The sequence below is a fragment of the Diachasma alloeum genome, unplaced genomic scaffold (assembly GCF_001412515.2).
Source record: "Diachasma alloeum isolate Michigan unplaced genomic scaffold, Dall2.0 Dall_scaffold_00481, whole genome shotgun sequence".
NCBI classification, from domain to species: Eukaryota; Metazoa; Arthropoda; class Insecta; order Hymenoptera; family Braconidae; genus Diachasma; species Diachasma alloeum.
The window spans coordinates 279,003-291,895 of record NW_021680614.1 but is presented as its reverse complement, the minus strand read 5'-3'; the positions used below and the strand labels follow the sequence as shown (position 1 = coordinate 291,895).

The window sequence follows — 12,893 nt, the reverse complement described above, 5'->3', positions numbered from 1 at the left end:
GTACTGAGAGTTGAAAAGGACTCTTTTAGTCAAAATGGGAAGAATAATAATATCGGGAAGTTGTTGGTGCGACCCGTCCGATGGGTCAGACCCACATGAATACATCCGCTACCAACCCACCCGCAATGGGAGCGAGGGCAGCGAGCTTAATTTAACAATGATATCATTTTTTTTCTTGTGAAAAATTTGGCTGTAAGGTTTCATGGAACGAAATAGTATTCAAAAATTAATCTACACAGCTCGACAATTTTCAGTAACTTTATAAACTTATTTTTTCTTACATGGCGACCGCATGGCGAATTCTGAATTCTCCCGAATTTTCTGAACAAAACATAAAACAAAGAACAAAGACAAAATGCATTCCATGTATTGTACTGGTCCTTACTGTACTGGTCCTTATTTTTCAGAAGTTGGTCTTCAACACCCGGAGTTAGAGTAAAGTTCGGGATGCGTCTTTTACATGTTACTGAATAAAGAATCAGTCATATTAAATTCACAGAGTAATTATTCCATCTCTACTCCTAATTCCAATAGGTTATGAGCCCAGGCACAGGGTGTTACTTGTGACTGAAAACTGTAAAGACATAATTTCCTTTTCTTAGTGAAAATTCAGTGAATTCAGGTGGCACTCAAGTGTTAATGGAGTGACAGAACTTGAAATACACGTGATTCAAAATTCAAGTGAATTATCTAGAACTCGACTAGAATGGAATTAAATATAAAAATAAATATATATTTTTGCAATAAATTGCCATGTAAATTATAATATAACATTGTTTTTGTTTCATTATTCACATTTGAAAATTCATAAATAATATATCCTAAATGGTTGTAATCCTGTTACAGCCGGTAAACTTGACGTGGACACGTCTATGTTATCCATGCTTGGATAGTCGTCACCGAGACTTAGCTTCAAGATTTCAACTTGTGATTGTAAATTTCACTTTGTTATGTAAATTTGACGAGAGAAATATGAAGAAGAAATTCCCTCCGATCCCCCGAAAATACAAATTACAGTAGAAGAATCCATAACATATCCCTCGGGAATTGTTTATTCCTCTAAAATTGCAGGTGGCTATATCTTCGATACAGCTGTAATTGTACGTCCACACGTCTACGCTCTTTCCTTCTCTCTCGAATATCCTAAAAATTCCTTACATTCCCTCGAATTTTGTAGAAACTCCCTGAATTCCCCCGAAATTCATAGAAATTCCTTGAATTTCCTCAAAATTTCTGGAAACTTCTCGGATTTCCTCGAGATTTCTAGAAATCTCTCCAATTCCCTTGAAATTTTTGGACACTCCTTCAATTTCTTTGAAATTTCTACAAACTCCTTACATTCCCATAGATTTTCTAGAAACTTCTTGAAATCCCTGGAATTTTCCAGAAACTCCTTGCATTCTTTCGAATTTTGTAGAAACTCCATAAATTTCCTCGAACTTTCTAGAAACTCCATGAATTTCCTCGAAATGTCTAGTTTTTTCAGAATTCTGATAGATCGTGCTACATGTAAGGACCGTTTCCCAAAATGACCACAGACATGACCATATACTGAAACCATGGACATATCCATATAAAAAATATTCCAACTGTTCACTTCTCCCGATATTAACAGTTCCACTGCAGATTTAAGACTGCCGCTGAATCGCACAGGTCCCGCTTATATAGGGATTTTTTAATCTAGAAATTTCTAAACTGAAAATTTTTAGAGAGCTTAGTCGATAACTTATCCTAGAATACTCACATCAGTCGGTAACTTATTATCAATCAAATTATAGTTCAGTTGCGATTCAATAGATGGCGTTAAACATAACGGTTTTCTGAAATCATCCCCCGGCTTGAGACCATGGACATATCCACGTCAAAAAATTCATAATACATCCATGAGAATATTCCGAAGAAACTGCACTATTTTTAGGATACAATTTTACACGAAAATTTTTGGAAAAAAATGGTAAAATTGGACTTTTAGTATGAGAATATTACAATAGTTTGACGCTATAAAATTCTGATAATCTGGGTATAATGTATTCTAAAATTACGACAGGTGAACGTAGTAAATTTAAAATATGAAATGATAGAGTTTCTTTTCCCCGTGGTAATTTTATAATACTTCTGTATGCGAATATTCATCTTTTGTTGGAGAAAATTCTTATACGATACCTGAAAATACGTATTGTGATTTTACCACATTATGTGTGATATACCTTCCAAAATTTTTGTTAGAATTTCGGGTGACAAATGTTTTTCAAAGTGTAGTGCACCGATAGAGAAAATGCCTACCCTCGGAACAATAAAATCGAAGGACAATGCCCTAAAAATATCAAAAAAGTATAATCATTTTTCAGTCTGTACGTGCAATTCCCAAATCGGAATGAATTCCCGAATTATTATTGTGAATTTGGAAAAATGATTGGAATTTCATTATACTTGTGTACGGTAAAACATTGAGAAATATTTAATATTTCTAGTATTTATGTTGGCAAATTCTAATACAAATTAATTCACACTTGAGAATCGTAATTTTACAATCCCAACGTAGTAATTTCCGTATATATTTCAGTAAAACTCCAAATATTTACTGTAGTTTTCACTAAAAAATGTAGCAAAAACCAATTCTACTACCGAATTTGCAATTTTACTACACGGTGACGCAGTAAAAGTGTAGTAATTTCATGAACTTTTTAACAGTATATGAATTTTTCCAATATTCCTCCGTATTTGAATTTAAGGCAAAAAAATAAAGACAAGCAGGGGTTCGAGCCTTTTTGGCCGAAGCCATCTGACCGTTACTTTATGTGTTATAACTCTTTTTCTTTCTTTCATTTCTACCAATTCCATTGGTGATAAGCTTCCGAATGGATCTGTAGTAATTCTATTAAAGAAAGAAAAAAATGGAAACAGCAAACCCGCTCCGATTAGATATCAACAATGTCAGTGGAAATAACTGCCTCCTGATGAAAAAACAGAAAAAAGGAAATATCTCGAAAACTTTGTATGAACGGGTATATATGTTTTGATTGATTCGGATAGAAGGCATCGAAACGAATATTTTGAAAAAAAAAAATTGAAATCGGGTGCGTAGTTTTTAACAGGGACTTGGAACGAAAGTCTGGAACGAAACGAAACTGCGTGTTTCGTTCCCAGAAACGTTAAGGGAAAGGAAACTAAATTCGGAACGAAAGTCCGGTAACGTTACCGCCAGGAACAAAACCCTGGAACACAAGTCCGGTAACGTGACCGCCTGGAACGGAACCTTGGAACGAAAGTCCGGTAACGTTACCGCCTGGAACAAAACTCGGGAACGAAAGTCCGGTAAAGTTACCGCCTGGAACGAAACCTTGGAACGAAAGTCCAGTAACGTTACCGCCTGGAACGATACCTTGGAACGAACGTCCAGTAACGTTTCCGCCTGGAACGAAACCTTGGAACCAAAGTCCGGTAACGTTACCGCCTGGAACGAAACCTTGGAACGAAAGTCCGGTAACGTTACCGCCTGGAACGAAACCTTGGAACGAAAGTCCGGTAACGTTACCGCCTGGAAGAAAACCCGGGAACGAAAGTCCGGTAACGTTACCGCCTAGAACGAAACCTTGGAACAAAAATACAGTGAGAGTTACCATGACACAATTATTTTCACTCTAGAGAATTTGTCGTTGAATGAATCTGCCAATTCGGTATATGGGTGATTTGGCTGTTGTTAAGGCTTCTCAAATAATTTTTTTTATAATGCAAAAGACTTGAAAAAAAAAATTTCCATTTTTTTTCCAGTTTTGATGCGCTCCTAGAATGGATTTTCATTTTCTTAGTGAAAATTCAGTGAATTTAGGTGGCACTCAAGTGTTAATGGAGTGACAGAACTTGAAATAGACGTGATTCAAAATTCACGTGAATTATCTAGAACTCGACTAGAATGGAATTAAATATAAAAATAAATATATATTTTTGCAAATAATTTTTTTTATAATGCAAACGACTTGAAAAAAAAAATTTCCATTTTTTTTCCAGTTTTGATGCGCTCCTAGAATGGATTTTTAGACTTTCGAATTTTTGACGGGATTTTGAGTTTCAGCCGAGGCAAAAAATTATTTTTCAAGACCTCAATATGTATTTTTGACGGAACTTTTCCGTTCTTTCGATTGGGCATGGTTTCAATGAGCTCCCACAATCAGAAATAAGTAGACAGACAAAGCCGATCCTGGATATTACTTCGGAATCGGGCCGTTAGATGGCGCGGTGGTCACGACGGGTCAGATAGGGAGTCTGATCATGTCTCTTGCAGCGGGTGGCGGATGGGGGGGGGGATATCTCATGGTTACGTCATATGGCGCGTATCCAACACTTCTTGAAGCAGTGTCGACTGCAAAATAATCTCGCTGGACCGAGCAAAGGCTTTTGGGAAAAATGCTGTNGCGTTGACTCAACGAGAATGATGTCGCTGGACCGAGATGAGGCATGGGGTAAGGCTGCGATCTCATGGCGGATATTCGATGGTTGCGTCTTACGGCGGGTGTCAAGGTCGCGCATTTAATCACGTACGCGTTGTCTAAACAAGAGCAGTCTGGTTGGGCCTCGTATGGTGCAACTGGTGTTTATAGGGAGATATTTAAAAGTTCGTCGATCTGATCAGCTGAGAGTGGTGTATGATTGGAATAAAGTTAAAGTGGATGTCTCCGATTCAAATGCAAGAGGATTCATCCGACTTTGACGGTTATGAATATTTTTCCAAGAAGAATCTTTCGGTTACCGGTGTTTCCGAGAAATTATTTATTATTTTCACGAACTGAATTTCCGTTTGAATTGTGGTGCAGAGTTGAAGAGTGGGGGGTCGGAGGGTATAAGTAGTTCATTTCACAAGGGATGCATCAGTTGAAATCATGGAGAAACTCTCGATAGACGATATCCACTTTCTGATCAGAACTGCTCCGTACTTGTTCGGGTTCCAGGAATTTGTAGAGAAACATTTCGGCGATGATCCACCGGAGCGTGTTTGGTCCTTAATTGATGACATTCTTCTCTTGGAGAGAAATTACGTCGATTTGAGGAAGAGGAATGAAGAAGAAATTTCTGCTGATTCTTCACTGCCGATGTCTGCTGTTATTTCAAAGAAGCTGGAAGTTATTCTGAATTGCATTGAAGATTTAATTCAACGAGTGAGCGACGATTTTGTTGGAGACCGATGGGGTAGCACCTGGTGCGAGCCATCAACCAGCAGCGGATTGAAGAGGAAGAGAGGACCAGATCTCACGGAGGACACTCCAGCTACACCAATGCTGGGCATCCTCAATGAATTAAAACTCGGAGTGAATATAATGTTCAATACTTTGAAAGCAAAATGTCCTAATAATAATAATACTGGTGATGATAAATAAAAAATCCATTCTCCAATAATTGTTGTTTATTTATGAAGATTACATTGATTCCTTTAAAAAAAAAAATCTCATGAAAGATTACATTGATATGTTTGAAAAAATCTTGATTAAATTTTATGAGTTTCTTCACATTGCCGCTGAGTACTTGCCTTCTGATGACTCAAACTCCAGGCGAATATCAACCGGTCCAGATTTCAAGAACTCGCTCTGTTTGGAGCAATCGATGACGATGAGTGGTGCAGCTTCCAAGAATTTTTTTCTGTCGAATAGCGGCTCGGGCTCCTTGTGATAATAAGACGTTTGGAAGTTAGTGTACATGTCATAAAGTAGAGCTGATTGGTTGTGTGCAATGTCTAGATTCAGATTTCCATAGGGATAGCTTTGTGAATTTAAGAATAATTTGATCTCTCGAATATTGCAATGATCAAATACACTGGCATTCTTTGTGGCTTCGTTCTTTCTGGCTGTTTGGAAACCGACAATGACATAGCGTGGTTTCTCCAGTTGTGTAGAACACTTCACAACCCAGACATGTTTCGATGTTCTGGGTAATAAAGGATATTCATATAACTCCCAAGCTCGAAAACTAATTGGTATAAGATTGTCTTTTGAAATCTGATTAAGAAGTTGCACTTTTCGAGAGTCCGCAGGTTTAATATAGGGAATCATCCAGTCCATCTTCGTCATGGTAATTTTAAAAGTTTCAGCCCGCTGTCCTCCTTCAAGAGCTTGTTGAATGATGGCATTGAGGTCGTTGTGTGAACGTGTCAGAATCAACTCGTGCTTTACGTTCACAATAATTCTCTGGTAATCTTCAGCAAATCCGAAAATCATGCTCAAAGGAATGGACACATCGAAGTACCCTTGATCATCGGTTATTTTTTTCCCTTGATCCATCATCCAGCCAGCATTTTCCATGAGATAACTCTGATTGGGACTTTGTGAAATATAGTTTTTCATAAGTGTTGTCAAGCCAACATTTTTGCATCTATCAATTTCCACAGCATTCAATTCATAACGTATCTCCTCGAATAGATGACAGATTGCATTGTTGACGAGCTCAGTGCGAGCAACAACCTCATTGTTGTCTTCTCTCGTCAATCGACCACAAATATGCAGTGAACTCTTGCTGGGTAACAGGCAGAGGTCTTGATGTTGCACAGCAATACGAATTTCATCATTGTTGCTGAAGGACGATGATGCAAACGGTTGATGTGCGTGCATTTCATAATGAGCAATGGACTCATCAAAGATGATTCGTTTTTGAATATTTAAGACTTCTTCCATGGTAGACGGCAGTAACAACAGGCGAGGACGAAACAGCAAAACTTCACTTTTTTACTCTTGCGTGAATTTTCAGACCCAGACTCCTCAGAAACTTGATATTCTGCGATGTCAGCTGCGCGCGAGCTACTCGACGACTGTCCACTTTCTGGCATGACTCTTCACTTTTATAACTGCTGCCAATTTTTCTCTCAAAGACGATGCCCATTTTTCCTCTCAATTAGCTTTTATATGAAGTCTCACTGTGATGACTTCTCCACGAAAGTTCACCTGACGATCGTCTTGGTCTAAAATTTTCAATTGCAGATGATCTATTGACTGCACGACGATTGGCAATTAAATGACCTGCGCAGGATTCTCAATGATCTTATATCCGGCGGGGATGCTCGGGAAAAATTCATGAATTGTATGCACACGCCTGTCGTTAATGTAGGCTCCTGCAGTGAGATTGCACTCAACACGAAGTGAATTTACATGAAGGATATTTGGTGGTGTGGCTGCTCGATAGACTGTAGAATGTGCCAGAACCTCTCCGTGGAAACCAAGCAATTGACCGATAGAATTCGATGGCATGAAATTTATTGTTACATCTTTTGGTACCTCAATCACTGTTGTAAGTGTTTGATCATCAGCTTTCAAGCTGAAGGGAATTTTAAAGCTCAATAATTCTCTCTTTAAATACTTGTCGATATCACTGATTTCATAGCTTCCCGTTGGTATAGTCAGCTCTATTGCCAAATCCCCTTTTTGAAAATGGAATTTATTGCGCCCCTCATCAATATTGGGGATTGAATTGTATGTGAGGAGTTGTACGAGTCCTACACTGTAGGATTTTTGCTTTGATAATTCAATAGGTGGAAAATACCAGGCCTCCAGTACAGAGGACCTGCCAGACAAGGTCAAGGTGAATGAGTCACTCATCGCAGCTGCCACTGAACTGATGTGCGTCTTGATCTCATCAGCCCCCTTTATATCAATTCTCCAGTGAGAAATTTCAAACACAAATGTCCACATATAATGGTATTATAGTCTTGATAATTTTTCATGTTATATTTCACAATACTACCGCCACCGAAATAATGTATAAGGTCCTGAGGTGGACGTAAATTGCCATAGCTATCAAAGTAGATAACTTCATTATCCTTCTTCTTGTAGGCAACCCAATGAGTACCTGGGCCATCTTTATCATCAAGGTTAACTATGGCTGACTCATTCTTCCATGGTCCACTTTGAGGCATATTATTTCTCATGTAGACACCACGAAAATGCGGTATTCCCATGATGCCTGCATATTTCACCAGATCACTGTCGGTGAGCGCTCGGGGGGGTAGTTTTATTAGTTTTTTGGATTCAAGTGCAAGCCCAAACCCGATTTATAGGGTTTCAAGTACATTCCTTTGCCCAGAGCAATGGCTTCCATCGATCGGTTATGCCTTTTGCTCTCTTCAAGGTCTTTAGCGGCCTGCCTCGAAGCGCCAATTGCTCTGGCTATACCTGAAGCACCACCAGCTAAAGCACCAGTGGCACTGAGTCCTGCAAACAGTGGGATCAGGAATGCTGGTAAAATTCCACCAATTTTGGATGAAATGGGAAGAACTCTCAACGATGGTTTTATTTTTTTCCTTCCTCCTGCATGTTTTACTGCCTCACGTGCACCTTTCAATGCACTCTTGACCGGATCAACTCCAGAGTGCATGGAGCCTTTCGCAGCTTGCATAATATGACGCAACAACGTCTTCTTCTTACTACCACCACCGGACTTCTTTCGACAGCCTTTTCCAGTCTTCTTTTTCTTCTTCACATTCAGTTTACGATTAACACCCATGCCGATTTTTCTCTTCATATTCATGACGTTTGCAACATTCCAAGCCACTGCCTTTTCACCTAAACCAGCGTCCTTGGCCAAAACTCGTTGCCAAGCTTTATCAGCAAGGACACTATCTGCTGCGTGTCTAGCTGTCAAGTTCTCTGGATTCTTTGAATAAGTTATATCGTGCTCTTTGCACGCTGCATCCAGGGGATTTATCCCCAAATCTCCACGTGCCAATCTCTTGGCTAGCTTTGTTCCGGGTCCACAGTACTGATAGCCAGGTACATGCAATTCAATGGGTAACTTGTTGATGAGTTTATTCACAAAACCTTCACCCTTGGAGGTTTTGGCACGTTTGTTCACCACCATGATCTCTCAAAGACTGACTGGAAATGAATAAATACACTGTATTTAAAGATTTTTCCATCAGTCGTCGTCATGGAGTTCAAGGAGCAAAGTTCCAAGCTGCCTGTCATTAATTTCGATAGAATTACGGATAAAAAGAAAGACAAGAAAAAGAATCGGCACGGCCCACTCTTACCAAATACTGTTCGTGCAATCATATGTGGACCTTCCAACTGTGGCAAAACCAATGCTCTGCTTGCACTTATTACCCACCCGAATGGCTTGAAATTTGAGAATGTTTACGTATACTCAAAATCTCTGAATCAACCGAAATATCAATTCTTGAAAGATTTATTGGAATCAGTACAAGTTATTGGCTATTTCCCTTTCAATGATCATGATGAAGTGGTCAAACCTGAAGAGACTAGACCCAACTCCATCATGATATTTGATGATGTAGCATGTGAAAAGCAAGATAATATTCGAGCATTTTTTTGCATGGGTCGACATCGAAATGTAGACAGTTTCTATCTTTGTCAAACTTACGCTCGAATCCCGAAACATTTGGTGCGGGATAATGCGAATTTGCTCATACTCTTTCGTCAAGATGAGATGAATTTAAAGCATATCTATCATGATCATGTTAATACTGATATGCTGTACACCCAGTTCAAGGAATTGTGCTCCGCGTGTTGGAACACGGACAAATATGGTTTCATTACTATTAATAAAGATTGTGAATTGCATGAGGGACGATATCGGAGACGATTCGATTGCTATGTATACATAAATAGTGATTGATTAGTNGAATTGCATGAGGGACGATATCGGAGAGGATTCGATTGCTATGTGTACATAAATAGTGATTGATTAGTGAAATTCGAGACAGTGTTAAATCGAACGTATAACGCTCAACATGCAGCGCCAGGACTTGCAACAAGAGTCAAGTGTGTTGCAGCACATTGCTGAAGCCAGTAAAGCCATTCGTCATAAATATAGAGCTATAAAGCTTGGTAAAGATACGGCTGAACGTGCTATTAATGAAGCTTTGAAGCCGGTAGTGACACCTCTTGAAAAATTGGTTAATCATGCAGAAGTTCAAAAGCAGAATAAGTATAAGAGTCTGATGACAATCAAGAGAATGAAAAAAAGCAGAGCAGATGAGAAGTATGAAGTTCCATCAATTCAACATGGAGGACCATCATTTGTCGATGATAATTTCTCTCTGAAAAAAGACGTCTTCCCTACAACATCTGAGGAAGAAGTAGCTGATGAATCCTCTCCTCTAACNTCAATTCAACATGGAGGACCATCATTTGTCGATGATAATTTCTCTCTGAAAAAAGACGTCTTCCCTACAACATCTGAGGAAGAAGTAGCTGATGAATCCTCTCCCCTAAACAGGTCTGACACTGGGAATCTCCTTCAATTTTATCTCAATAAGTTCGGTACAGCAAAGGAAAAAGAACTCGATAGACAATTTGGTGTTCGTCAAAGTGGTGAAAACTGGAAAATTGGGAATGCAATTGTTACTTTCCGTGGCGATACATTGATGATTGAGGAAAAATCATATGATTTAACTTCAGGTCTCCTGATGTTAATATTCAACAGAGATCCAAAGATGATGCATTTCACGTCAACAGATAGAGAAAATTATGGAGAAATTTTACGGAGTACACATGCACATCGACTGTATTATCATCCATCCAAACCTATCAAAGATAAAAACCCCACTGAAAAATTTACAAATATAATTTTACCACTAGTATCATCAACTTCAAAAAGTGGTGAAGCTCTAATACCAGACCTGATGGTGGCTCCAAAGACAACAACCAGGAGAATGGATTATATTTACTGGGATAATCCGAATGAATTGGTGGATAGACTTCGTTTACTCATGGCATCTCAAGCTGCAGGCAATTTCAGTCATACAAATGAAATCCTCTCCATTGTTGAAGAATTACGAGAGGCTGGAATAATATATTAACATATTCCCTCACGTAAATGCTCTCACTTGCATCATGAGTGTCGATGTGTTCGGACGCCTGTTATACAGCAGTAAGGCCTCCACTCTTAGCAGGAGAGGTCCACCAGGTGATGGATTTAAACGTACTCTCGATGGAAATTACAGTTTAGAAGGTAAAAGGTTATGTGCCATTGCTGATCCACTGGAGGAGTCTGATGCAATTTCATTGCGAATTTTACGAGAAAATTTGCAAAAAACTGTCGATCTGGTGAAACACAATTTGACGATAGATTTGGAAAAAAAATTGGAGAAGACGATTGGAGAGTTGGAGTCCACTATAAATACACGTTTTGAAAAAATAGAGAAATTGCTGGAAAACCGACGGCGTAAAATTGCCAACACACAGAAACAATTAAATGGAGTCTCAAAAATNAAAACGAACGATAGCGGAGGAGCTGCATCGCCCAGCACGAAGAAATTATCCAAGAAGACGCGTTGAAATGCGTGGATTGGATGAAACGTGGCAGGCCGATCTCGTGGACATGGTGAAATATGCAAACTCGAACAAAAACTATCGATATCTCCTCACTGTAATTGATATTTTTTCCAAGTATGCGTGGGCCATTGCTATTAAATCAAAAAATGGTAAAGATGTCACAATTGCCATGAACAAAATTTTGCTGGACGGGCGAATTCCAAAGAAACTACATGTGGATCAAGGCAAAGAATTCTACAACAAGGATTTCCAGACTCTTATGAAAAAATATGACAACGGCATGTATTCTACCTTCAGCAATCTCAAGGCGTCGATATGTGAGCGTTTCAATCGAACACTAAAAAATAAAATGTTGAAGCAATTTTCAATCCGTGGAACCTATAAATGGATTGATATTGTAGATGATTTAGTAATAGAATACAATGATACAAAACATCGCACCATCAAAATGAAGCCGAAGGATGTCACCACAAAAATGGAGAAATTATTGTTGAGAAACATTTATGGAAAATCAGGAGCGATTCGAAAGCTGAAAATTAAATTCAAAGTGGGTGATAAAGTGCGAATTAGCAAGTATAAAACTGTTTTCGAGAAAAGCTACACCCCAAACTGGATTACAGAAATATTTACAATCAAGAAAGTGCAGAACACCATACCCGTAACTTACAAGCTGATGGATGATAATGATGAATCAATCGAAGGAGGTTTTTATCAGGAGGAATTAGCGAGTGTCAAGTATCCAGATGTGTATCTGGTTGAGAAAGTGTTGAAGAGGAAGGGGGCGAAGGCATATGTGAAGTGGTTGGGATTTGATAGTACTCATAATAGTTGGATCAATGTCAATGAAATGTAATTTCCAAAATAAAAATGAATAAATTTTTTTTTCAAAAATCATTATTATAATTTTTTATTCATGGTATCCATAAGGTACAGTATCTGTTGAATCGGGTAATAAGATTCTTTTATCATCATCGGAGCTCAGTGCCAATTTGTTTTGCCTTACAGTATAAACTTGATGCTTTTTACTCTGAATTAAATATTGAGGTTTGACAATGTTTGTTTTCTGAAAAAGACCGTTTTTATAATCTTCAAACGTAATTGTTTTCAGCATTGCATTTTTTACACCTTTTGCACGCATCTTCTCCCGTACCTCACCCAACACCTTGAAAGTATACAATTTGGCATGCAGGCCGATAACNCTTGAAAGTATACAATTTGGCACGCAGGCCGATAAAATCAGTTATAATCCGACCATTACATTCATCCTTCATTACACCCAACACTTTTTTATTGTGTCTTTTTATTCCATAAACATTATTCTCGGGATAGTCCGAAGTGTCGAATTTTGATGGACTGTCTTTGATGAACTCATAAATGTCTGGAACAGTGAAATAATATAAAAGACTATCTGTGCTGTGTACATCAACTTCGACTTGTCACCAAACACTTTTTTCACATAATTGTAATGAAAATCGTAGATCCAGATTTTAGACAAATCCCAGATAGCAAATCCAATGTAGATGGGTTTATTAAAATCCATTTTTGCACGACTCATCTCAATTATTACCATATCATTATCGTCGAAAATGAGACTGCTGTGAAAATTAGGCTGAGCAATAC

The 12,893-nt window shown here is 38.5% G+C and overlaps 1 protein-coding gene across 1 annotated transcript; it reads right to left on the bottom strand.

Moving 5' to 3' along the window:
• Nucleotides 1–5,498: 5,498 nt before the first annotated feature.
• LOC107042500 lies at nt 5,499–6,659 on the bottom strand. Its single transcript, XM_015263562.1, has one exon. The coding sequence runs from the start codon at nt 6,657–6,659 to the stop codon at nt 5,499–5,501; it is 1,161 nt and encodes a 386-aa protein (XP_015119048.1).
• Between the last annotated feature and the right edge of the window lie 6,234 nt (nt 6,660–12,893).